Source organism: Neophocaena asiaeorientalis, unplaced genomic scaffold (genome assembly GCF_003031525.2).
Source record: "Neophocaena asiaeorientalis asiaeorientalis breed wild unplaced genomic scaffold, Neophocaena_asiaeorientalis_V1.1 scaffold138, whole genome shotgun sequence".
NCBI classification, from domain to species: Eukaryota; Metazoa; Chordata; class Mammalia; order Artiodactyla; family Phocoenidae; genus Neophocaena; species Neophocaena asiaeorientalis.
The window spans coordinates 5,405,233-5,432,132 of NW_020172632.1; the positions used below are offsets into that span (position 1 = coordinate 5,405,233).

At 46.2% G+C, this 26,900-nt stretch overlaps 1 protein-coding gene across 4 annotated transcripts; it reads right to left on the reverse strand.

The window, feature by feature from the left end:
* Window positions 1-91: 91 nt before the first annotated feature.
* Window positions 92-26,264, reverse strand: ECHDC2 (enoyl-CoA hydratase domain containing 2). Of its 4 annotated transcripts, none has more exons than XM_024739271.1 (10): window positions 25,998-26,262; window positions 12,974-13,041; window positions 12,816-12,903; window positions 10,291-10,377; window positions 9,435-9,524; window positions 7,941-7,997; window positions 7,540-7,727; window positions 3,068-3,118; window positions 1,599-1,646; window positions 92-748 (listed from the first exon to the last, which is right to left on the reverse strand). In XM_024739271.1, exons 1-10 carry the CDS (start codon window positions 26,128-26,130, stop codon window positions 671-673), a joined length of 888 nt encoding a protein of 295 aa, XP_024595039.1. In that variant the 5' UTR covers window positions 26,131-26,262; the 3' UTR covers window positions 92-670. The 4 variants fall into 4 exon arrangements, with proteins under 4 accessions (XP_024595039.1, XP_024595040.1, XP_024595041.1 ...); XM_024739270.1 differs by having other exon boundaries at window positions 96-748; window positions 9,435-9,527; window positions 25,998-26,257; XM_024739272.1 differs by lacking the exon at window positions 10,291-10,377 and having other exon boundaries at window positions 9,435-9,527; window positions 25,998-26,264.
* Window positions 26,265-26,900: the final 636 nt, after the last annotated feature.

Sequence of the window (26,900 nt, forward strand, 5' to 3'; positions counted from 1 at the left end):
TTTAATGCTCCATCAAAGATTTGCCTGCCACGTTACAGTTTACAAAAGGTTTTCACAGCAGTGATTTCATCTGGTTCTTAGAAGAACACTGTACATGAATAATAACTCACGTTTATTGAACATCAGGCGTTTTATTATTTGTTTAGTCCTCCCAACAGTTTCATTAGAGATGAGGAGGCTGAGGCATACAGTGAGTAACTGGCAGAGAGCTGGGCCTATTCAACCACTGCCAGGGTTTCCTTATTATCTCTGTTGTACAGAGGAAGAAACAGGGCAGTTGGGGCTGGTTCTTACAACCTCCTGTCATCTCTGGTGAGCACCTAATAACTGAGATGCAGAGGTCAGGCTTGAGTGCCAGCGATATAAAGGCCCAGAGGGGTCTGTTTTGTCCTTAGTTGATCGTTCTATTAGGGAGAGACAGGTATTCTCCAAAGCCAACCCGACGCCAGTGATTGTCTAGCCTGGGTGAGGAATGACGAAGGTAGCGGTAGGTGGCATAGTCAGCACCTTAGTGCCAGGCACCGTGCCAGTCATTCTATATCGATCATCGTCCTTGTGAGGAAACTGAAGCCTAGAGAGGTGAAATGTTGAGGGCGGACGCGCTGCACATTTTCCTTCTGGATCCTTCCCTGTAAGGTGTGCATCTCCCATGCTTAAGGTTCAAAGGAAGTCACTCGCCAACAAATCTAGGGGGCCGCTTCTCCCTGAAGGCAGCCATGCCTTCCAGCCGATCCCGGGTCGGGATGTTCTGAAACAACATACAGAGTATTAGTCTGTGGGAGCAGGACCAGAGGCCAATACTCGCTCAAACTTGTTCAACGCATGACAAGGACAGAATCCAAGTCTTTCGCTGCCTCTGGACTCCGGTGTTGGGCCATGCAACAGTATGGGCCTCGATGGCTCCTTGGTCTCCTGGGGAAGACAGGCTGCCTCTTCAGCACCCGAGGCCTGTCACACTAGCCTCTTTTTGCACACAGCTTGCATGCCTCCAGAGAGCTCACAGTCTCGTGCAACAGTCTGAAATGAGGCTACTCAGTAGAGAAGATAGATTAGGCTTTGTGGTAAGAACTCTGGCTTTGAATCCTGGTGTGTAGTTGGTTCACACTACGTCCTACAAGTCCCAGGACCCCCTGTTTAGGAGTATTTTCGTTATTTGTTAACCTGGAGATTAATATTTTTGACTCACCCAGGAGTGAGGGGCTAAATAGGTCAGCCCCAGGTTTATTGCCCCACCATCAAACACACACAGCCTACAGGTGAAAACCAAGGCTTTGATGTCCCACTCCAGCCTGGCCTCTACAGTAGCCACTGGTACAAAGATCGCATAAGTTGCTATTCTTCTCTCTCAAGTTCCTCTGTGATTCTCTGGGCACCCAAGTAGAGCAGGATACACCACCATTAGATGGCTGAGGAAACAGTCCCAGAGAGGAGCAGTGTGGCTCCCCTGGGATCACCCCAGGCTAACTGAGGAAGGAATGGCACAAAGACTGACTCTCTGGGTTGGGAGGAACCTACTGAATTGGTCATATAGTACTTAAGGCCGCCCACTCTGGCCCGGCCTCTGCTACAAGCATGCAGGACTGGTGGCAGACACATACCTGGGCATAGCATATCCCTTCAATGGCCATCCCTGATGCAATGTCCACCTGCAAGGAAGAAGTTGTGCATGGATCAGCCTGACCTTGCCCATCCCCATCAGCACTGGGTGCCAGCTAGCCCTACTTCCTACACCACTTCTTACTGATTATGGATTCTTCCAGCAAAGAATTATTGAGGCTTACTGTATGCCAGCCCATATGAAGAGAGATGAGATGATAAGGAATCCCCTACCCGGAGAGGGAATACCATTCATAACAGTGGTGAAACAGTGCTGGGACGAATGCGGGCTGTGAGAACAGTGGGGAGGATTACACATAGCCTGTAGAGCTGAGGAGGGTGTGCCTGAGCTGTGCTTGCACAGCCAGTGTTCCCTCCTTGCCATCTGGCTGCCTCCCCATGCCTCCTGTCACTCCTATTAGTGAACTTTGCTGGCTTCCCATTGCCCTGAGGACTAAGGCCTTTATGACTTGGCCCCTGGCAACTTCCCAGCCTGTACTGCCCAGTACTTGCTATTACTACCACTTACAAGCACTAAGAGAAGTACCTTTCACAACAGGGGTTATTTTCCCTACTATACAGCTGAAGAATCGGAGGCATAGAAAGGTGGAATGATTTGTCTAAGGGCACAACAGTATGTGGAAAAGCAGGTCTTTGAACCCAGATGGTCCAGCACCAGAGCCTATGCCCCTAACCTCCATGCTATGTTGTCTCACTTGTCCCTTCGTCCTGTTCTGTCAGGGTGCTTATTTATACACCTCTGTGTTTTTCCTCACACTTTTCCCTATTTTTTGGAATTCTCATCCACCCTAAGCCCTAGTTCTAGAAAACATTCTCCAACTCAGCACTGTCCAATACCGTAGCCAGTAGCCACATGGACAGTGCAGCTCTAACCTCTCCAGGGTGTCTGCTTGGTACCCTTGACCCTTTATTAGCGATTTGTGTCTGTCCCCTTCCCCACCTTGGGGGCAGTGACCATATTTGACTCATTTCTGTGTCCCAATTCAGGTCTAGGTTCAGTGTGTGATGAATGAATGAATAAGCTGATATCTAGGATGGGTTAGCTGCAGCCAAGGCACCACACCTGAGCGCGGTCCACGAGGCCACATTACTGACCACCAACACAAACCCGAGAACATGGACTGGGAGCCACGCAGACCTGGGTTCTTGTTACTCCCTTGTTCTGTGACCCTGGATAAGTCTTACCCTTTCTGAACCTCAATTTCCTTCTCTCTCCAAGGGAGAGAGATGAGGATAAAATGTCATTTGGAATATCACCTGGCCAAACTTCATTTTGTAGGTAGGTAAAAGCAAGGCACAAAGAGAGAGGTCAGACTCAAAGTCTGTTAGAAGAGTCCAGTTCCCGAGCTCTTTCCAGCTGTGCTGTCCATCTGTTTGCCATGAAAGCACCACCTCCCAGCCGCCCCACTGACTTTAGTGGGGCCCAGGTTCCAACCCCAAACCCTCTCACCTCTGTTCCTCGGTCAATGGCTACTTTGCCCAGCCGCACAGCAGTGGGGGCCTAGGGAAAAGAAGCAGCTTGGTTGAGGAGGGGATCAGTGCTCATAGTTAGGCACACAGCTCCACGGTGGGGGAAGAGGTCTGCACAGAGATCCAGCTGTTCTACTGACAGTATTAAGTTCCGTTAGTTTTAGTACCTGCTACTTCTCAGCAGATGTTCCTTTTCTATAATGGAGGAAGCCTAACTGATCCCTGACCCTCCCAATCCTGACCATCTGGGGTTCTTGTCATTTAATCCATCCCTCCAGCATGTACAACATTTTCCAAATACTTTCCCACCCACAGACTTCTCTAATGGTCAAATGGTGCTACCCATCCTTGCAGGATGGTGCCGTGTTTAATCGAGGCTCAGGGTGGTGAAGCACTTGGCCACGTTTGTCCAGTGAGTCAGTGGTGAAGCTTAGATCTGACTCCCAGTCACCTTTCCCACTGCTGCTCCCTTCCTCTACCCCTCTCATCTCAAGCCTCTCCTGCAAGCAAGTTTTCCCCCAGTAGGGTGAAAAACGGTCAAGATTGGGAACTTGGGCTTTGGAGTCTGACAGGCCTGGGTTGAAATCCTGAGGGGGCATTTTGCAAGAGCATCCAAGTGGCCATCTTTGCCTCACTGGCCTTGCTTCCAGTTAGCTTGTGCCACAGCAGGCCTGGCACTCCATCCCCAGCCCCACTTCCAGGCAAGGAGTGCTTTTGCCTCCTATATTATTTGAAGTTTTTGGATTTGAAGTTTTTCTTTATCAGAAAAAGAATGATTTAAAAAGTCTGTTAGCATAGAAGCCATAAATAAAAAAGCTAGCTACATAAAAATGAAGGACTTCAGACTGTGAAAAATACCACAAATAAAAGACAAAAATCAAAAACTGGGAAAATATATTTGTGATACTGTGACAGAAGAATTTCCGTAACAAAAAGCTGGTATAATGTTTTTTTAAACATTCACCACAGTATGAAAAGTTAGTTCACAGAAAAGAAATACAGGCACAAGGTATGCTCAGCTTTACTTTTAAAAATCAGAACAGTGAGGTGCTCCTTTTCACCTCAGACTAGGTAAATTGTAAAGTGTTGGTAATGCCCATTATAGCTGAGGTTTAGGAAACAGGTATTTGCATACATAATTGGTAGGAGAGTAAACTGGTACAATGCTTCGGGAGGGCAGTTTGAGAAGAACTGGCAAATTAGATGCACATGCCCTTTCATGTTGTACCTCCATGTAGGCATCTACTTCCAGAAGTACACTAAGATGCACAAAGTTATTCACTGCAGCTATTTTTCAGGAGCATAAAGATGTAAGCAACATGACGTTCCTCAGTAGAGTACGGGTTAAATGATGGCACATCCATACCATGAATGAAAAAGTGTGCAGCTGTTTAAAAGAATGGGGTTGATAGGTATGTGCTGAAATGGGAAACTCCAAGGTAGTAGGTGAAAGAGAAAGGTGCATACCGGTTTGTATATTATTCCGTTTGTGTAAAAGGTGTTAGTAGGATGTGCCTTTGGGGAGAAGGGTCAAGAGAATGGAGAACTTCACTTTTTTGTTTTATACTTTTCCATACTGTTTGAATTCTTTTCTATGCATATTTTAATTTCATGTTTTTTAAATGTCTGTTAGAATTGGATTAGCCTCTAAAGGTGTGTTCCTTGTCCCCTAAACCATCCTAAAAAGAATTTAGAGTCATTTAGATATATGTGCATAATTTATATTGTACATACAATGAATATTTCTGGAAGAGTGTGCAAACTGTTAACAGTGGTCATCTCTGGGGAGAGGGATTGGGGAGTTGAGCGATGTTTTGGTGACCAGCTCTCCCGGTTTGCCAGGGACTGAAGGGTTATTAGGACGTGGGACTTTCACGTTGAACCTGGACAGCCCCAGGTAAACAGGGTCACCCTACTTTTGATTTTTACTTTATGTCCTTCTTATTCTTCTGTTCTGTTTGATTTGCTTGTCATGAATATATGTTATTTAACTACTGATTTCTCATCACAGAACATTAAAAACTACATAGCTATGTTGTACTGTGTTGAAAACACACATTTATGTTTCTGAGTGTATGTATGTGTGTGTGTGTGTGTATATATATATATATACATATATATATGTAGTTGACCCTTGAACAGCCCAGGGGTTACGGGTACCGACCATCCATGCAGTGGAAAATCTGCGTATAACTTTACAGCCAGCCCTCCCTATAAAGTGTTCTGCATCCACGAACTCAACCAACCTCAGATCGTGTAGTACTGTAGTACGTATTTAGCTGAAAAAAATCCATGTATAAGTGAACCTGCACAGTTCAAACCTGTGTTGTTCAAGGGTGCACTGTGTGTGTGTGTGTATGAATTATTAGAAATATGATTGATCATTTCATGTTATTTGGAAATGAGAACAGTGAGTCCCACTGGACACAGTATGTTCCATCCCTTTGTTGTTCAAGTGGAAAACGTAGCCAAATCCATATTCAAAGGATAAGGTATGTTTATTATTTAAAGGGAAGATCTGAGTGTTAAGTTGTGGACCTTGTGTTTATTGACAGTTTTTTCTGGCCTCTAATCTCTGCAGCCACTTGACTCCTTAGTCTTAGTAGTTTGTCCACTAGAGGGCAGCCATCTACCACACCACCCTTTGTGTGCTCACCCCATCCAAGAACCCTTTCATCCTTGGCACCCAGTTACTCAGCTGGAAGTTAAAGATTCATTTTTCAGGTTGCATCAAAATGTCCTAGCATTTGCATTAGTGATTTTAGTACTAATTTTTGGTATGCTCGTGTGCTGGTATACAAAGCTGCTTTTAAATACTGAAATACTAGTAATTATATTAGTAGAATACCGTTATTTCAATATACTGAAAAATCTGAAGCCTGAATCATCTTGAGATAAGCTCAAAGACCCAGTTATTTAGTTTATGCAAAAAGATAAGCCCTGTAGTCTACAAGTCTTGCTGGATAGGCCCCCTCTGTGGAAGTGTAATTAGCTACTATCCTGAGTGATTCAGAGTTTTGTATTAGTTCAGAGACTTTCTGACCAACTATAACAGAAACATGACAGCATTAAAATTAACAGCATCAGACTCTCCATTTATATGTGATGAAACTATCAATAAAAAGAGGACAAAAGAAATGCTTTCTTTTAAACCAAATTCACTATCAGTTTTTTATAGTCCCTGCCCTCAAAGAAGACCTCAAAGTTATAAAAAGAGGCAGGATTATTTAAGGAAGACAGTGTTTTTTTCCCAAAATAAAATACCTCTTTTTTACTCTTCATGATTAATTCAAATACTTTTCTCTGTTAATAATATTAAAATGATAGAGTATGGGTAACAGTTTTATAGGCTTATACTTTAACTTCGTTTTGTAACGTCTGTAATTTTTTGTATTTGAAATGCATTATTTAGTTTTTTAAAAAAATCGTACACGTTCTGCACTCTTTAAAATAAAATACCAGTTTTTTTATTATGCAGCATTAATGCCAAAATACCAGTTACTGTTTTTCTTTCTGGTATTGCAGTCACTTTCTTTGACCTTGATGAACGGTCACTTAACCTTTCTGGGTCTGTTATAGCATAGATACAGCGGGGATAATCAGCTCAACTGGATTGTTCTAATAGTTGGGACGCTATTAAAGTACCTTGGATTGTGTCGGATGGATGAGATGCGCCGTATGGGCTAAGTCAGTATTATAAATTAGCAAAACCCAGCTCCATTTCAGCTGCTTGCCTATCTGCAGAATCTTGGGACCTCCCTCTGGGTCCTCTTAGAGGAGTGAGAAGCCAGCAGAGCCTCTCAGGTACTTGGAGATTACATGTAGGCAGGGCCTAAACCTACTCCCTGGGTCTCTAAACCTTTTGGGAGACTATGCTCATAGGCTATTTGAGGATTTTAAAAAATGAATGGAGCTTAACACGTCCTACATGGTGTATTTCAGGCACTTTTCCACCAGGTAGTACGGCCGGAAAGTTGAGCTGGTAGTTCTTTATCTGCTTTAGAATCTTGCTTTTTCAATTTGGGGACATTTTGATGCAGTACTGTCCAATACAGTAGCCAGTAGCCACATGTGGCTATTGGCATTTGAAATGTGGCAAGTGTAATTGAGAAACTAACATTTGAATTTTAATTTAAATAATGTGGCTGCCTTAGTGGACAGCACGGGTAGAGGATGTTTACATCATCTCAGGAAGTTCTGTTTTACAGTGCTGTTCTGAGGATTTTCAAGCCTATTTGATTCCAGTCCCTCAGAACTTAATTTTTATTTTAACTTAAAATTTGATTTCGTTTACTGGATGGCTGAATGGATGCTAAAACTCCAAAGAGGGTTAATTTTATAAATCTGGGTAAATGGATCTTATGTGGCTGCACGAGACGCCGTTGCCCCCTGGCCTCTCCACACGTGCATCCCGTATGGCACAGGCCCTCCTGTGCTGGGTGATCACCAAACCTGGGGCAGGATCTCCTGGGCCAGTGCTCGTGCCCGGTGGTAGGCGGCGTTGCCCTCCTCATTCTGGGCCACAGCATGGTTCACCAGCCCCAGAGCCTGGGCCTGGGCCCCGCTCAGTCGTCGGCCTGTGAAGATGAGCTCCTTCGCCAGGGCCACCCCCAGGCATCGAGGCAGCCTCTGAGTCCCTCCTGCCAGAATGGAGTAGGGGTGATGAATCTGCATGGGAGGTGGGAGGCCAGAGAAGGCCCAGGCTGGGAGTCAGCCAGGACCTCTCAGAAGAGCAAACTCAGGTTGGCAGGGCAGAGCCCAGAACATAGGGCAAAAGAGGAAAGTAGGGAATTATGCTGGATAGACTGGAGTTGAACAGGTAAAGAAGGATGGATGCTGTGGGTTGAGGTTACCTGCTCCTGGGAGGAGTCCTCGGGTGGTCTCAATCAGCCCCATGACAGCTGAGGAAGCTGCTTAAACAAAACAGAATGAAGCCCCAACCAACCCTACCTTCCAGCGCCAATCCCCAAGGAGAAGAGATACCGCCTGTGGGCTCTGCTCACTGCTCCAGCCAGCCACTTCCCTCATGGTGTGGCCACAGCCAGACTCCCCCAGATGCTGCCTTTGGAAGAGCCCTAGCCTGGAAGCCAGCAGGCCCAGGCACTCATCCTACCTCCCCTACTCAACCAGGCAAGTCTCTTACCCTTTCTGAGCCTCATGGGTGGGAAGAAGACGACTACCCCTCTTCTGCCTACTCCAGATAGCTGCTAAGGATCGAGTGAGGTAATGGTGCTTGGAACAAGGAAGGGGTTCCTAGAAGGTGCCCAACACCTATTTGTAAGTTAATGGATTCTCTGTCTCACGCATCCTTAGCTCAGGTTTGGCCTAGAGTGTCGCTGACTCCTGCTCCCACCAGTTATTTTTCCCAGCTTTTTGTCAGCCTGAAAATTTCCTGTATTCCGGTCCACGTCCTCTTTCCCCAGTTCTGCTTCCTCTGACAAGCCCTCGTTGAGGTGTCCCACCACACAGGCTTCTCCTGAATTCCCTCAGCACAGGCCACTGGAACCATGCAGTACGGGAGGGAGGAGTTGATGTTCACCCTCCTATCCACCAAACCCTGCAAGTTAGTTGCCCTAAACATAGGCAGGTGAGAAGCAGATCCGGGGCTGTGACCTGACCTGGTATTTTGATGCCTTCTCTTCGATAGGCATCTTGTAGATATAAGCTCCCTCTATGCCTGGGGTTACACATTTTAAAAAAATGTTATTCCTGGGTGGCGGGAGAAAGCAATGAGGGGAAGAGAGTAGCACCGTGGTGGCACTCAGACTTTCTCGGATTGCCTCCAAGAGGGGCGCACCTAACCACCAAGACAGGAAGGTTAAAAAGTGATCGATTATCTTCATCCTCCCCTCCCTCCACTCTTCAAAGCTCAATTCTTCTGAACTAGTAACGCAAACCTTTTTGGGTGCCAGTGAACCAGAGGGCAGTGTTCTTGCCCAGGCATGTTTGTGACTAGCTGGGCAGGTGACAGACCGCCCCCACGGCTCACCTTTGCTCAAAATGTGATTGAAAAAGCTGGCTTGGACAGAACTGGAAGGTTGAACAGTTAGTCTCTGCCCCCAGCCTTCCCTCTCTGTGTTCTTTTTGCTGTCATGTTAGCAGTTGCTCTGGGGTTGGTGGGAGCAGTCCTGAGCGGAGGACAGCTGACTGAGAAGGATGGGTACTGCCGCAGTCGGGCCAGGCCAGGAGGGGAACCAGCTGCTGCCTGAACTCTCTGTCCCCCACCTTGCCTTTAGTTCTGTGGCTGCTTGGAAAGCCAAGAGCAGTGGCTGACTGCAGAATCCCCAGAATTAGCCTGTTTCACTCTTCCTTCCCCACCCTACCCCACCTCTCCCCGTGCCCAGTACCTGCCACTCGGAGGTCACAGGCCAAGGCCAGTTCCAGGCCTCCACCTAAGGCAAACCCATCCATAGCTGCAATGGTGGGCGCAGGGAAGGCTGCTGTGGAGATGAAGAAACGCTCAGCCTACGAGGCCCTGGGAGGACCAGGACAGTGTCTCAGGGAGGGGAGGAGCTAACTGGTTGGGACAGAGGGCTTCACTGGTCCCAGGTTTGGGGACCTTACCTGGTACCTCAGCCAGGTTACCTTAGAAGTTGGTTTTCCCACTGGGGAGAGTTGTGCGATCAGCTGGGGATCGGGAGTGGGGAGATGGGCAGGGTAATCTCCTGCTGGCCTCCCTGGGACCAGCCTTTTTGCACTCCCTTCTCATTCTGTGTGCCAAGCCCCATACTGAGTGCTGGGAACACAACTGAATCAGATGTGGGGAAGGCAGACCTGTAAACAGGCAATGATGACCCAGGGAATCAGTGCTCTGATAAAGGAGGCTTGGAGGATGGATCAGGGACAGCTTCCTGGAGGAGGAGGCACTGGTGGTCTTAAAGAACGAGTAGAAAGTTCAGATGGCCAAGGAGGGATATTCCAGGCAAAAGGATAGCCATTGTCAAAGCCTGAAAGCATGCTTGGTGAAACCTGACTCTGAAAAGGCCAGGCTTGCACCCTGAGGGCACAGGGGTTGGGGGTCGTAACCAGCAGGGCACAAAGGCTGAGAAGCCAGGGCTCCCTCTGGGAGAAATGCCCTCTGAACCCTGTCACACCCTCCCCCTTGTAGAAAAAAAAAACTTTAGAGTAGAGTGGTTGGTGGGGTGAGGCTGGGACCAGCAGGGCCCCGGAATGCCCTCCTCCTCCGCACTCCAGGACCCTCACCAATCTCATTCATCAGGCCTCGGAGCCGCTGGACAAAGACCCCCACCTCCGCCTCACTCATCTGCTCCCGCTCCTTCAGGTCTGCACCTGCAGATGCAAGGGTGACAGCCCATTACTGCCTCCCAGGCTGTCAAAGGATCCAGCAAAGGAAATCTGCAGAGAAGCAGCCAGAGAGGAAAGAGAAACACTGGGAAAACACGGTTAGGGAAGCCGGGGGCGGGGAGCGGTGGTGGTCAAAAAAAGGAGAGATGTAACAACAACAAAAAGATAGACTGGATTTCATCAAAATTAAAAACTTTTGTGCATCAAAGGACACTATCAAAGAGAGCAAAGACAACCCACGAATGGAAGAAAATACTGGCAAATCATATAACTGGTGAGGGATTGATATCTAGGATATATAAAGACTTCCTACAACTAAAAACAAAACCAAAAACAAAACCCACAAAGGACAAAGGACTTGAATAGATATTTCGCCAAAGACGATAAGTCAGTAAGCACAGGAAAAGATGCTCAACATCATTAGTCATTAGGGAAATGCAAATAAAAACCACAATGAGATACCCCTTTACACACATTAGGATGGCGATTATAAGCAACAACAACAAAAACGAAGAAGTGTTGGCATGGATGTGGAGAACACTGATGCATTGCTAGTGGGAATGTAAAATGATGCAGCTGTTGGGAAAAATATTTTGGTGGCTCCTCAAAAAGTTAAACATAGGATTACTGTGTGGTCCAGCAATTCTAGTCCTAAGTGTATACCCCAAAGAACTGAAGGCAAGGACTCACACAGGTAACTTGCACACCAATGTTCATAGCAGTATTAATCACAATAGCCTAAAGGTATAAACAAACCCAGGTCTATCAACAGATGGATAAACAAAATAAATGTGGAAAATAAATATGTATATATAAAATTTATATATATATAAAATGGAATATTCATTTTTAAAAAGGATAGAAATTCTGCAATATGCTACAACATGGATGAACATGAAGGACATTATGCTAAGTGAAATAAGCCAGACATGAAAGGACAAATACATGATTCCACTTGTATGAGGTACCTAGAATAGGCAAATTCGTAAAGATAGAAAGTAGAACAGAGGTTACCGGGGGTTGGGCGAATGGGGAGGAATTGCTTAATGGGTATAAAGTTTATTTGGGATGATGAAAATTTTCTGGAAATGGACAGTGGTAATTGTTGAATAACCTTTTGAATGTACTTAATGCCACTGAATTTTACACTTAAAAATGATTAAAGTGTAAATTTTTGTGTAATATATATATTTGACAATTCAAAAACTATGTTAAATGTAATAAAATAAAAATTTGTTATTTTTTTCCAGTTTTATTGAGAAATAATTGACATACATCATTGTATAATTATTTTTTTTAGAAGGGGTTGGTGGGGCCCAAGGAGGCTGAGAGGTCAAGTAAGATGAGAACTGAGTGCAGGGCCCAGTGGCATGGAGGTGGGCAGGGACCTTGGTGAGAGTAGTGACAATGGAGGCGTCATCAAAGGCCAGATGGCAGGGGCCTGAGGCGGGAGTAAGGGGTGAATATAGTCTTCGCAAGTCTTAGATTATCCGAAAGTCAGTTGGGAGAGCCCTTGGAAGTCTTTGATTAGTTCCAGCCCCTCAGTGAGAGATGGGGAAACTGAGGCCCAGAGAGGGACAGGGACTAGCCCAGGATTCCAGAGCAAGTCAGGGGCAGACTCAGACCTCCTGCAGCTCTCCTACTTCCCTGTCCTTAGCTGGGATAGTGAGGAGTGGGGCTAACAGGGGCATGAAGTGACCATGATAGAAGAGGTGAGACAGAGGTGGAGCCAGAGGAAGAGGCCAGGGGAGGAGGAGGGCCTCAGCCAGGGCAGCGGGGTCAGGCAGACTGGTCCACATACTTATCCTGCCATGGCAGACCCTGAGCTGGTCGCCGTGATCTGGACAGCTGAGACCTAGAGACTGAGCCAAATCTCCATGCAAACTCCTAAGCATCACGCTCCTCCCACCCTAGCCTTCCACAGCCTCTTCCCGCCTCCCCAGTGCCAGTTCTTAGCTCAGCTCAGCTCTCATTCATTTGCTTGTTGTGGGCCTGGGATGCGGCATTTCTCATCTTTGAAATGAAGTGCGTGGCAAGGACCAAATGGTGCAGAGACATTGAAGAGTTTTTTTGACGGACTGAGATCTTGTAGGTGGGCAAAGGGGCACAGAGTCCCATCTTGGCCACAGACCTTGTGAATGTCTTTGGACTCAGCTTCCTTATTTCCTCAGTGAAGGGTCAGAACAGTGCGTGGTGCAGCAGGAAGAACAAGGATTTGGGGGTCAGAGAAGCCAAGTTCAAACTGAATTCTTACTATCTGTGTAACCCTAGGCAAGGAATTTTACCGCCGAGTTCACATCTCTAAAATGGGAATAATGAGTCCTGTGCTGGAGCTGACCTAAGGACCCCACCCCCCACAAATGCCCTGCAGGCCGGGGGGAGCCCTGCTGAGCCGCGGCATAGGGGCTGGAAAGGAAACCCACCTGCACAGAATACACCCTTCACTCCACTTCTGAAGATCAGGACACGCACTTGCCGGTCCTCCCGCAGTTGGGCCAGAGCTTCCAGCAGCTGCAGAGAAGACTCCATCAGATAGCTCCCAACCCAGCCCCAGCCCACCCTTGTGCCCACCCTTTCTCACCTCACTAACGAAGACGTTCCCCAGGGCATTGCGGGCGCTTGGTCTGTTCATCAAAATCTCAGTGATTCCTGCAGGGGACAGGACAGCCTTGGGTGAGCCACCTGCCCTGCTCACTCCTGGGCTGGGGCCCGGGATCTGGGCAGCCTCCACCCTCGATGAGCAGTGTAACTTGGGGCAAGTCTCACACACTCAGGCCTCAGTTTTCCCAACCATAAAATGGGGAGAATAACTCTTGCCCTTTTTGCCTCACAGAAGAAGTAGAAGGGCTTGTGAACCTTGGAGCAACATGGGGAGAGGGACAAGAATGACTGCCACAGTGGTTCCTGCCTGCTTCTGCCATTGTGAGACACACACACACCACACACCCCTTCTTCAATTTCACGTATCTCTCCATTATTCTCTTCTCCATAGCCGGACTTCTTCCTCTTGAGCTGAATGAGTTATAATAATATCACCACCCAGAAACAACCTCGCGTGCTCTGACTCGTTCATTGTTCCCTCCTCCCCCCAAAAGTAACAACTCTCTTGACTTTTATGGTGATCACTTCCATGCATTTCTTTAGTTTTATCACAGAGATGTGCATCTCTAGACTTCAGACTTGCTCATTTTCAAAAATAGTGATGTGTCTTTTAAAAGCTTGTTAAAATCCTCAGGTTCTGCCTTTAGTCCTGTCTTTCCCTCAAAAGTTGTTCGTTGGGACTTCCCTGGTGGTCCAGTGGTAGAGAATCCGCCTTCCAATTCAGGTGACACGGGTTCAATCCCTGGTCGGGGAACTAAGATCCCACATGCCACGGGGCAACTAAGCCAGCATGCCACAACTACTGAGCTTGCGAGCCTCAACCAGAGAGCCTGCGTGCCCCAAACTACAGAGCCCACACGCCCTGGAGCCTTCGCACCACAACTTGAGAGAAAACCCTCGCGCCACAACTAGAGAGAAGTCTGTGCACCACAACGAAGAGCCCACGCCGCAATGAAGATCCCGGGTGCCACAGCTAAGACCCGATGCAGCCAAAAATAAAAATAAAAATAAATAACAATAAGGAAAAAACCAGAAGTTATTTATTAAAGAACCTGGGGCATTTGACCTGTAAGGTGTCCTGCAGCGTGGAATTCACTGATTGGACACTCATGGGGCAAGTGACCAGGTTCCTCTGTCACAGGAATTTAGCAACTAATCCAGAGGCTTGAGCACACTCACATTCCATCCCCTTTGGCAAGAGAATAACGTTTGCCCTACCCGTGTGATATTCTTTCACCTGCAACAGTCAAGCTTCTTGAAAGGGTTTTCTGTACTCAATCACTTTCTTGCCTTGCATTCACTTAAGCCTTCTCCAATCTAGCTCCCACCCGTCACTCAGCAGAAACAATTCTTACCAAAGTGACCAATGTAACCACATCACTAACCAAGGGACATGTTTCCATCCTGGTCCCAGGCTCCACAACGGCTAACTCTGCTGACAATACACACGCTCTTCCTTGAACATTTTCTGCCTTGGCTTTTTTTTTTTTTAATAGATTTAGTTTTTTCAGAGCAGTTTAGGTTCACAGGAAAATGGAGTGGAAAATGTGGAGATTTCCCATAAATCCCCTGCCCACTGCACATGCATGGTCTCCCCCACTATTAACATCCCCACCAGAGTGGGATATTTGTTACAAAAGATTAACCTACATGGAAACGTCATTATCACCCAACATCCATAGTTTACATTAGGGTTCACTCTTAGTGTTGTACATCCAGTGGGTTTTGACAGATGTGTAGTAACATATATCTGCCTTGTGGCCCCATGTTCTCCTGGTCTTCCTCCTACCTCTCAGATGATGCCTCCGCACTCTTCTAGGTTTTCTTCTACCCAATTTAAAAATTCTTAATTCATTTATTCAACATATATCTATAATAAGTAAGTCCTGGGAATGTAATGTACAGCATGTGACTTTAGTTAACAATATTGTATATTTGAAAGTTGCTAAGAGAGTACATCTTAAAAGTTCCCATCACAGGACTTCCCTGGTGGCGCAGTGGTTAAGAATCCACCTGCCAATGCAGGGGACACGGATTCGAACCCTGATCGGGAAGATCCCACATGCTGTGGAGCAACTAAGTCTGTGCACCACAACTACTGAGCCTGCGCTCTAGAGCCCGTGAGCCACAACTACTGAGCCTGTGTACCTCAACTACTGAAGCCCGTGTGCCTAGAGCCGGTGCTCCACAACAAGAGAAGCCACCGCAATGAGAAGCCCATGCACCGCAACGAAGAGTAGCCCTCGCTCGCTGCAACTAGAGAGAAAGCCCGTGCGCAGCAACGAAGACCCAATGCAGCCAAAAATAAATAAAGTAAAATTACTTAAAAAAGAACAGTTCCCATCACATACAAAAAAATGTAACTATGTGTGGTGATGGATCTTGACTTACTGTGGTGATTATTTCACAATGTATACAAATAACGAATTTTGTTGTACATCTGAAACTAATATGTCAATTATATTTCAATTAAAAAGCCCCAACTCGGGCTTTCATGGTGGCGCAGTGGTTGAGAGTCCGCAGGGGACACGGGTTCGTGCCCTGGTCCGGGAAGATCCCACATGCCGAGGAGCGGCTGGGCCCGTGAGCCATGGCTGCTGAGGCTGCACGTCCGGAGCCTGTGCTCCACAACGGGAGAGGCCACAACAGTGAGAGGCCCGCGTACCACACACACAACACACAAAAAGCCCCAACTCTTACAAAAAGGTAACTCCATGAAAGAAAGAAGACATACAAATGGCCAATAAGCACATGAAAAGATGTTTAATTTTATTAGTATCAAATAAATAAAAGTTTAAGAAAAGCATAGCACCCAGTACAACGACTAAAACTAAGAAGACTGAAAATAAAAACCAAGTATTGGCAATGAAAAAAACCCCTTACATATCTATTGAACAACTATGATACATAATAAATTGTGGGAGTTATAAGTTATGTAACCGCCCCTGTCTTCAAGGTGCTTACAGCCTAATACAAGTAAATGATAACATGAGGTCATAAGTAAAGTAAGTACATGAAGTACTATAGGATTACAGATGGCAGCTCATAGATGGAAGCATTTGAGCAAGGTGAGAATAGGTAAAAATTTTCATTTGAAGAGTGAGGTATGATGGGAAAAATACTACTAAGAGACTACTCAATTTTTTAAAAAAATTATTGAAGTATAGTTGATTTACAATGTGTTAATTTCTACTGTACAGCAAAGTGATTCAGATATATATATGTGTGTGTGTGTGTGTGTATATATATATTCTTTTTCCTACTCTTTTCCATTATGTTTTATCACAGGATATTGAATATATTTCCCTGTGCTATACAGTAGGGCCTTGTTTATCCATTCTATATATAATAGTTTGCATCTGCTAACCCCAAACTCCCAATCCATCCCTCCCCCTCCCCCACCTCCCCCTTGGCAATCACAAGTCTGTTCTCTATGAGAGTACTCAATTTTTTAATGTTGAAGTTCCTGAAAGGTCAATCCAAGATCTCTTTATTCAGTCATTTGTACAATTACGAATTTAACACGTTGGCCTCTGTACCAGACACTGATGTCAGAGGCCAGAGCAGACCCAGTCCCTCTCCTCTTAGATCTTACAGTCTACAGAGGAGACAGACATTCAACCAGTAATTACTATTTGTGATGAGAACATGGAGGGAAAAAGGACAAGGAGGTGAGTGGTATAGAGTGGGCAGAGGGGGCCCCTAGTGTAGAAGGTGAGCAGTGACGTCCCAGAGGAAGAAATGACCTTTCAGCTGAGAGCTGAGGAACGAATGGGAGTCAACCAGGCAAAAGTGTGTGTGTGTGTGTGTGTGTGTGTGTGTGTGTGTGTGTGTGTGTGCGCGCGCGTGTGTTGGTGGGGAAAAGCCCATTTCAGACAGAGGGAGTGGTACAGATGAGGGCCCTGAGTATAGCAGAGCAGGGTACTATAGGGTTTGTAGAGCTGGGCCTCAATGTTTTTTGGCTGGGCCTGAGAATTAAACCAACATAAAACAGATTAAGAGGAAAAAAGCACACAAATATGTATAAGTTTTACGTAACATGAGAGCCCTCAAAAGGAAATGAAAACCCCCAGAAACGGTAGAACCTACATGCTTTTATAGTAGGCTGAAGAAGGAAAATCAGTTGTGGAAGAGCTAACTATGTGGGAGGCTAAAGGAAGATAAGGCCTGTTTGTACAGAATTCTCTTGGCTTCAACTCCCTGTTGAAGAATGTTTCTTTTCTCCAGGTTCAGGGAGGGCATCTTTCACATGGGAGTTTTTATCTCCTGTTTTCAGTAAGCAAAGGGGAGATTAGAATGCCCTTCTTGCATCTGCTGTTTTTTTCAAGTGCCTTTAGCTCAAAAAAAAAAAAAAAATCCCTATTCCAATGTGGGCTATTTTTTTGGGGGGGGGGGGGACATTGTGCCACCTTTTAGTGTCTTCCAGAACTGGCGGAGTTCAGAGCAAAGGGAGAGCAGCGTGCGTGAGGCAAGGCAGAAGAGTCAGGAGGGCTGCACTTGCTCATCTGCCCCTCTCCTTCACGCCTCCCGCGTGCCTACCTCCTGTACACTCAGGACTGCCCTGCGCACCCGGCCAGCTCTCCTCTGAGCTCGGAGCCTGAATATCCAGCTGCCCACTTGACATCTAGACCAACATGTCAAGAAATGATCACGCTTTCTCCTGCTCCTTTGGTGAGCGAATGACATATCAACTCAGAGTTCTGTCATGTTGCCTCCATCTTCCTCACCCTTGAAGTTTACTTAGTCTCCCAAGCGGCCAATTCAACCTCTTAGATCTCATACCTATCAGCCCACATCCCTTCCTGCAGCCACTAACCTGGTGGGCTCTTTCTTCTATTACGTGGATCCCTCAACTGGCCCTCTGCCCTCAGTCTTGCCTCCTCTTCGCCCTCCACTTTCGTTCCCTCATCTGGGTCACAGTCATCTTTCTTACCCAAATCTGACCATATTCTTCCCTTCCCTTTTCATCAAAATTAAGTCTAAATCCTTAATACCACCCCAAAGACCCCCTACAATCTGGCTCTTGCATCTCACTCTGGCCTCAACTCACCTGCCAAATCTGGGTCAGGTGTGGGGAAGAGAGAACAGCTCTGGGCAGGGGCTCAAATACTCTTATGCCTTCTTGGCCGTTTCCCATCCTGTAAAGTGTCAGGATGGACTAGAGTAGTGTTTACCAATCCTCTGGGCTTCAAAGCCCCCTTATTATTTTCTCTCAGCGTGTTTAGCTTTGAAGAACAAACAGGATTTATTAAGATGGCATTCTCAGTGTGAGTTGATCTGAGACACAGAGAAGGGCCAATGAAAGTTTCAGGGCTCTCAAGGGACAGGGTTTCCAGCCACAGTTAGAGAACTGTGGTCCAGGACAGAGAACCGTAACATGCAGGCTAGGTGGGCTTCTTTAGCCTCCCCAGAAACCTTCATAGAGTTCTTTGAGCCCAGCAGGCCTGGAGGTCCCACCGAGGAACTCAGATGTCCCAAAGATCCTCTCCAGATGAGAAAATGCTGCAACTTTGAGGAAGGGAAACTGGTGGATACAGAGAAACCACATCAGAAGGGTTGAGGAGAAGACAGACCTTAGCGTGGCCCCCATGTTCACATCCTGCATAATTCCCTTCCCTTGAATGTGGACAGGACCTGTGAATCGCTTCTAACCAAGAAAATCCAGGTAAGGTCATAAAATATCACTTGTAAGATTAGGTCTAATTATATGGCAAAGGTAATGAGATGTTACTTCTGTGATTAGGTTATGATGTATATAAGACTCTATATTACTAGCATACACTAGAGAAACTAGTGGACCTATGGAGAGGGTTGTGTGGCAAGGTACTGTGGTCAGCCTCTAGGAGCTAAGAGTGGCCCCCTGGCCAAGAGCGAGAAAACAGGACTTCAGTACTACAACCACAGGAGATGAATTCTGCCAACAGCGTGAGGAACTTGGAAGCAGACTTCTCCCCAGTTGAGCCTATGATGATACCACAGCCCCCAGCAGCTCCTGGATTGCAGCCTGCTAAAACCCTGAAGCAGAGAACCCAGCTAAATTGTGCCTGGACTTCTGACCTACGGAAACTATGAGAAAATAAATGTGTGTTATTTTAAGCATAGAGTTTGTGGTAATTTGTTACATGGCAATAGAAAACTAATACAGTCATGACGTCTTGGGATTGACAGAAACTTTCCTCTCTTCTCTTTGCTTTCCTGTTCTGTCTTTCCTTTTTCTCTGGCTGACTCTCTCCCACATTTCATCTCTATTTCCCTCTTTCAGAATGTAAATGTGGTGCTTGGCTCAAGTCACAGCTCAGTCACATACCAGCTTCATGGCCTTGGGCAAATTACTTTACCCTTCTGACCTTCACTTTCCCGATCTGTAAATAGAAATGCTAAAAAGGTTGTAATGAAGATTAAAAGAGATAATGCCCACAAGTGCTTAAACATAGTTTGTGGGTATTGTGAGTAGGGAAGATGCACAGAAGCTGGGGAAAGTCTAGGGCCCCATATGAGCTGAGAAATCTAAGCTGGGAGCCCTGAGGAGCCAGACAGGGTGTCTTTGGCTTTAATTCGTTCACCTGACAATGTGCAAGTTGTACTACCACATGCCAGGCCCCAGAGAAATAGAGAGGACTCAGCCATGGTCCCTGACTTCTTAGTTGAGCCCCTATTCTGGGAACCTTGACCTTGCTGGGCCCCAGTAGTGCACTGCACCCTCTCTACTCTTACCAGAACCCCCCCATACCACTGGCTGATGATTTGATTTCCTTAGCAGATGACCTAGAGTCACATCTGACGGGATGGTCTGAATCACCAGGTGATGTGGGTGGGAGTCAACAGAAACTACTGGAAGACAGTATAGAGACCAATTGGTTTAACAATCCCTTACTATATAGAAGGGGAAACTGAGGCCCAGAAAAGAAGAGAATTTGCCAAAGTTAATAGTTGGACCCAGCTAGCAATTCTCACTCTCAAAGAGCTAACAACTGATGAGGGAGACAAGTCCAGACACAAGGGATATAAAAGGAAAATGGTGGGGGGGTGTAATTCCAGAAGGATTTACAAAGGTAGAGAGGAAAGAAGAGGACCCAAGTCAGGGGCAGAGTTAGAACAAAACACTGAGGTCGGACAGCTTGAAATGAACAAACACATGGGTAGAAGAGATAAGGTGACAATGTCAGGTTGTGGTGGAGAAACTTGAACATCCAGCTAAGGAGCTGGAGTAGAGCCATAAGGAAGAGTGAAGAGTGGTTAACAAGAGTTAACCAAGAGTGGGTTAACAATCCCATTTTCAAGGACAACAGGCACAACGTGACTATGCTCTGGTGACATCATGCCAAGTGGAAGGCAGACGGGTGGCTTCTAATGGGGTGGTTGGGTGGTTCTCCTGTGTGTGGGTTGGTGGGGTGGTTCTCCTGTGTGTGGGTCCCCTCCTCATGCCTCCTCCACTGCTTCTCCTCGATTTCCTTATCTCATTCCTTCCATATGCCCTCTGGCAGGGGCAGAGGCTTCATCTCCTGATGCTTGTTATTTGTGGATAAAAAATTCCCTTTTTTTACAAGTGAGCCCTAAGGTCTATGACCCGTGGTAATTTTTTAACTAATGTACAAGTCTGTGTTTTGAGTCACTGAATTACCAGAAGAGGTAGTGATGACCTAATAGTTGAGAACACAGGTTTTGAAATCAGAGCTGGTTCAAATTGCTTAACCTCTCTATTCCTCAGGTTCTTAATCTGTAAAGTTGGGAGAATAACTATAATTATTTCAAGGCAAGCGCCATTACCAGTTTGGCAGTGAACTAAGCATGAGAGTAAGGGGTATTGTCTAACACCAGCAATCCCACATGGCCAGAGAATTCTCACCAAGTGATGTAATCGGACACTGGAAGCCCCTACATGTCCATCAAAAGTGGGGGATGCACACTAGGGAGTAGTATACAACAGCAGGGAGCAAGGAACAGATTAAATGGCAAAGCAGCTCTTCAAACCATAGTATCAAGTGGGAAAAAGGAAGAAACATGAGATGTCTAGAATAGTGCCTTCTGTGTAAATTAAAACTCGGACACAAACAATGCTACATAAAGTGCAGGGAAGGTTAGAGGGGTTGGACTGGGGAGAAAGTAAAGACAAGAGAAGGACCTTGCCCTGATGGTAACAGGCAGCAGACTGTGGAGTGTGAATAACACCACTGAATGCAAAGTTCAACCACTGGCCCCCAGCACCACCCCCGCAAATAAAACTACCCCCAAACAGAAGCAAAACAAAATAAAACCAACCAACCGAACAAACAAAACCCAACAGTGCTCAATCAATATGCTCTTAAGTTTGCTCATCAGAGAATGCCAATATGACAAGCAGTTCACAATTGCTTTCTTCTTGCTTTTCACTAGAAGATTTTTTTTTTTTTTTTTTTTTTTTTTTTTTACAAGATTTTTTTAAGGGTTAAAAATTATAATATGTAATCAAAGCTACTAAAGTGACAAGGGAAGCATTTCAGTGTGTAAAGCAAGTAGGATATTTGTTGTCAGCAAGTAAATATATAAAGACTGGAGATATTTTGTTGTTGTTGTTGCTGTTAAAAAAAAAAAAAGAGGAAAATAATTTTGTCCTAGAGCTGATTGTTTATGGATGGGAAAAAATGGGACAAGTTAATATGGATCCAAGGGGTGATAAAAGGTTTGCGAAAAAGGAACTTTGAGAATAGAATTTTGTATGTTGTTAAGACTGACTAAGAGTAGATTAAATTTAATTAGGTAAATAAATTGTGATTAACAGTAAGCTGGTACCAGTTGAAATTTGGTTCTCTCTCTCTGTTAAGAGAACAAAGTTTTGGGCTTCCCTGGTGGCGCAGTGGGTAATAATCTGTCTGCCATTGCAGGGAACATGAGTTCAAGCCCTGGTCCAGGAAGATCCCACATGCCGCGGAGCAACTAAGCCTGTGTGCCACAACTCCTGAGCCCGCGTGCTGCAACTACTGAAGCCCGTGCACAATGAAGAGTAGCCCCTGCTCGCAGCAACAAAGACCCAACACAGCTAAAAATAAATAAATAAATAAATAAATAAAAAGAGAACAAAGTTTTCTTGGAATGCTGCTTTTGATAATAGACTGTGTGAATTTCTTTGCATTTAAGTGATTTATATTTGTTTTTAAAATCTTTTGTTACTTTGTTAAAGTAAATATTATTTCACAATGATCTGTGAAGATTATGGCACATGTAGATAAAGTTCATTCTGCTTCTACGAAGATTAACCCCTCATTGTCAGACTTTTGCCAATGGTCCTAGACCACTTATGGCGGTGGTCTACTCCTAAGTCAGAGAATTTACAATGGATAAACAGGGGCTTCCCCGGTGGCGCAGTGGTTAAGAATCTGCCTGACAATGTGGGGGACACGGGTTCGAGCCCTGGTCCGGGAAGATCCCACATGCTGCAGAACAGCTAAGCCTGTGCGCCACAACTACTGAGCCTGTGCTCTAGAGCCTGCAAGCCACAACTACTGAGCCTGCGTGCCTGGAGCGCCTGCTCCACAACAAAGAGAAGCCACCGCAATGAGAAGCCCGCGCTCAGCAACGAAGAGTAGCCCCCACTCACTGCAACTAGAGAAAGCCTGTGCCCAGCAACGAAGACCCAATGCAGCCAAAAATAAAATAAATTTATTAAAAAATAAATAAATAAAATGGATAAACAGTGACTGTAAATTAAACAGGGCTATGGGAAATCCAAGATGGCCGCTTGGCTCTTCCCGGCTCCCTGACAACCCTCATTTTTTAATTTGATGGGTTAAAGCCTTCCTTGGCTGGAGGGTTAATGCCCTCACAATGAAAAAAATAAAAGATTAAAAATGTGTTTTCTGGGTCTTCCCTGGTGGTACAGTGGTTAAGAATCCGCCTGCCAATGCAGGGGATACGGGTTTGATCCCTGGTCTGGGAAGATCCCACATGCCGTGGATCAACTAAGCCTGTGCGCCACAAGTCCACACGCTCTAGAGCCTGCATGCCGCAACTACTGAGTTTGTGTGCTGCAACTGCTGAAGCCTGCACGCCTAGACCCTGTGCTCCGCAATGAGAGAGGCCACTGCAATGAGAAGCCCACGCATTGCAATGAAGAGTAGCCCCCACTCACCACAACTAGAGAAAGCCCATGTGCAGCAACAAAGACCCAATGCGGCCAAAAAAAAAGAAAAAGTGTTTTCCACTTGCGGTATACTTTCTACAATCTCCAGTGGTCAAGACACCCACTTCACTGGATAAATCATACAAACCTTAACAAAAACTTCACGAACTTCTTAAAACTATCACCATCGGGGCTTCCCTGGTGGCACAGTGGTTGAGGGTCCGCCTGCTGATGCAGGGGACACAGGTTCGTGTCCCGGTCCGGGAAGATCCCACATGCCGCGGAGCGGCTAGACCTGTGAGCCATGGCCGCTGAGCCTGTGTGTCTGGAGCCTGTGCTCCGCAACGGGAGAGGCCACAACAGTGAGAGGCCCACGTACCGCAAAAAAAGAAAAAAAAAAAAAAAAAAAAAACAACTATCACTGTCATTAGCATTCTCAATCAGCAGGCAAGGTTAACAAAATTAATAGAAAAACTGGACTCAGAACAAAAATTAATTACATGGGATTAAATGAACTGCTAAATATGATTATAATTCTTTTATTACTTTTTGTCTGACATATTGCTAGCTTTTAATCTTTGTTTTTCAGATATAAAGAATCTCTTTTTCTCAAGCTACTTATGGTTTACAACAATTTGGTAATTTACACCTGTGGGTAAAATTAAAACATTTTTCTTTTCTTTCTTCCTGGTCCCTCCAGAAATTGGAGACCGTTGGGTTCTGAGCAGCCTTATCAAAATTGTTATTTCTTACATTACCAAATATGTGACTGAGCCTCTGATAAAATGATAGTCCCATATAAGATCAATGATTGTAACGGTGTAACTCTAGGTATGGGAAAAAGCAACAAGAGGGAATATTTTCCTGTACCATAAGAGACTAGACTAGTCTCAGGTGGTGCAGAGACTTTTGGGTACTACTAACGAGGCCTAGTCCAGTAACAACGCATTGTGTGGCCTATCAGCAGAGGAAATAACATTCCTAGCGCTGTGGGACAAAATGGACATGAAATGCCCCCCAAACCATGGTCAAATTTATGGCCATGAAGGGGCCCTGCCGACTGGAAACTGGCACTTGCCATCTGCCTCAACAAAGATTAAATCAGGAGCTGCTGCAGCTGTTGACCTTCAACACCCCCTGAAAGGAGTACAGGGTAGAGATCAGGAATCAGGCATTCTGTGCTCTGCGAAAAACTGGCAGAACAGGCCTTCAGATAGTTAGATATTTTCAGGTAAGGATTTTTATAAGCCCCAATTCTTGCATCTTCTCATACCTAGAGAAACACTAAAAATTATTAATGGTGACTGCTTTGGTTTATATGTTAATACCGCATCAAAAGTTAAAACCTACTGGCTACAAGTCTCCTCGAAGTGCCAGGTCTAGACTGGGATTCAGGCTTATTCTCCGGAAAAAAAAAATGAGACCTATTTTGTCTATTAATGTTCAGGTTGTCACTCTTCCAACTACTTCTGAGTCTGTTACACCTACATCAATCACACTGGGCTAATAAAAGAGAACATCAAAAGATATATGACCATGCTAACGCTTCATTCCTTTGGACAGGGTAACCTAAGTGCTGACTATATCTGGACCACAGTTAAAGGAATGCTACCAAATGTATCCTGGTTCTTACTCCTGCTTGGGCCTCTGGTTACAATAATTCTTTTACTGTGGCTCCTGCCTTTTTTTTTTTTTTTTTTTTTTTTTTTACTCAACCACTGCGCCACCAGGGAAGCCCGCTCCTGCCTTTTTAATCTACTTGTTAAGTTTGTCTCTTCCAGATTACAATAGTTTCACATCAAGATGACGGCGACGCAGAGATTCCAGCCACTCCTCAGAACAGATCTTGCCGGAATAACAACAGAAGTCGCCCTGGGACCCCTTAGTGAGGTAGGGCGAGAGCTCTGTGACCCCACCTAGGTAGGGTCTACAATCCCCCTTTCCAGCCTGCAGAAGCTACAGAAGACAGACCATTGCCCTTCATCCTCCCAATAAAGATTTCTTAGGGGTTCACGTCTCTCAGGGGGGATTTGAGGTAGCTCAAAGCCCCTGGGCCAGACAGCTGGCGTTTGTCAAGTGGAGTAAAACTGAAGCTTTGTTCTCATCCAGACAATCCAAGGACAAAGCTAGTGGCAGAAGCTGAGCTCTGCTGAAAGAAAGAGATAAGATGACCACTCCTGAGGTCAAGGAAAACTTCCCTGTCTACACATGGGCAGGAAGGCTCCGTGGGGGTCAAAAATGGAGGAGGTGCCACCCCATAATAAGTGTGGACATGCACCCACAGGCCTCTGGTGGGATCCATCTTAGCAAAAAGTTGCGCACGCGTGTTGGGGAGGGCCCTAGGGCAGGTCAGGTGTGGAAAAGAAACAAGATAATTGGCCAAATGTAAACAAAGACCTGGAAGGACTGTCCTATATAAGTAATTTAAATCACCTCTTTACCGTGCTCCTCATTAGAGGAAGCCCATACTCTTTCTTTCTGTGTATTTCTGCCTAGCTTCTGACTTAAACTGCTTCTCTGTGTGCGCTCCCATGTAGTGCTGTGTCTCTAATAATAAACTTTGTACATGTTTTTACAGTTTTTGCCTCCTTGAAACATTCTTGCTTTCAAATGGGGGAAAGAGCCAGGGCCACTTTGCTTCTAGCCTCTAACCGCTCGCTGGTGGTCTACTGGCTAGGATTCCTGGTTTTCATCCAGGTACCCAGGTCCAATTCCTGGGCAGGGAACTAAGATCTCTTCAAGACCGTTCACTGCTGTCTCCGAGATCAGTTTCAGTCTGCTCCGGGGCAGTGGGCGCATTGGTCATGGGTCCCGCCCCGGCAGTAGTGCCAGGCGCCGGGCGGGCCTCGGACAGCCCGCCAGCGCTCGCCCCAGCCGCCTCCCGGGCCTCCCAGGACAGAGCACTTACCTTGGTCTGGACCCGCCAGAGCGCACACTTGGATCTCGCGGTTTGCGGCCGCGAGATTGGCGGCGCAGCCACGGGCCTCAAGGGGCCTCCGGGGTCTCGGAAGGCGCAGGGCGCTGGTCAGGGCGCGCAGCATTCGTACCAGTCTGGGAAGGTGCCTCTCGGCCCCTCCACCACCCCCTCCTTTCCGGCTGAAATCTTGCCGCTCAGCCCCAGGCCTTCGTAAACCGCGCCGCCTATGGGCCGAGAGGCCGGCGCGGCTCTCTGAGGCTCTTGGAGACCGGAAGACTTGGGTAGGAGAAAGCCCAGCTCTGCTGTGTGATTTTGGACAAGGCTGCCAACCTCTCTAAGCGTCAATCTGTAAAGCGCGGATATAAAAGTGACTAGTGTCAAAGATAAAGAAAGCCGGACACTAAGGTAGTGAGAACAGATTTTAATCGTTAATATACTGTTGCAAAAGGGAAGTGTCCAGCGTGACACAGAACTCAACTTGTATTTGTACAGAGGTGACTGGGAGTTTTACAGGGAGAATGAAGAATTAGGGAGGTGGGTGAGCGGGGACTATGTACAGTCGGAGAAGTAAAACTTACAAAGTGCGCGGAAGGGGTTAGTCCACACGAAACCGTTCTAGGTTTGCTAACTGGCGCTTATGCAAGCTTAGGCTCCCACAGAGACTGGGAGACAGGAGCCCTACCTTCAGGTGTTGGCTGGAACAAACAGTAAATTCTTTCAGCAGCCTTGAGTTTTCTCAGGGAGGCACTTTAAATGGGGCTAGAGTCATCCTAGGGATGTGGCCTTGGGCTGTTAGAAACTATGTTAGTGTTCCTTTAAGTCTTTATAGGGGAGGCTGAAGCCTAGTAGAGAAGAGGGCTCAGAGGACACTGGCTAGAGTTTGGTGATGGAGAG

Bases quoted from the DNA above. Each gene is read 5' to 3' on its own strand.
- ECHDC2 (XM_024739270.1), bottom strand. From the start codon at position 26,130: ATGCTGCGCGCCCTGACCAGCGCCCTGCGCCTTCCGAGACCCCGGAGG. The intron at 12,904-12,973 runs GTGAGAAAGGGT...TCTTCTCTGCAG, and splicing joins GGAACGTCTTCGTTAGTGAG to CTGCTGGAAGCTCTGGCCCA. The intron at 3,119-7,539 runs GTTTGGTGATCA...TCTTTTCCCTAG, and splicing joins CCCAGGAGATCCTGCCCCAG to GCCCCCACTGCTGTGCGGCT.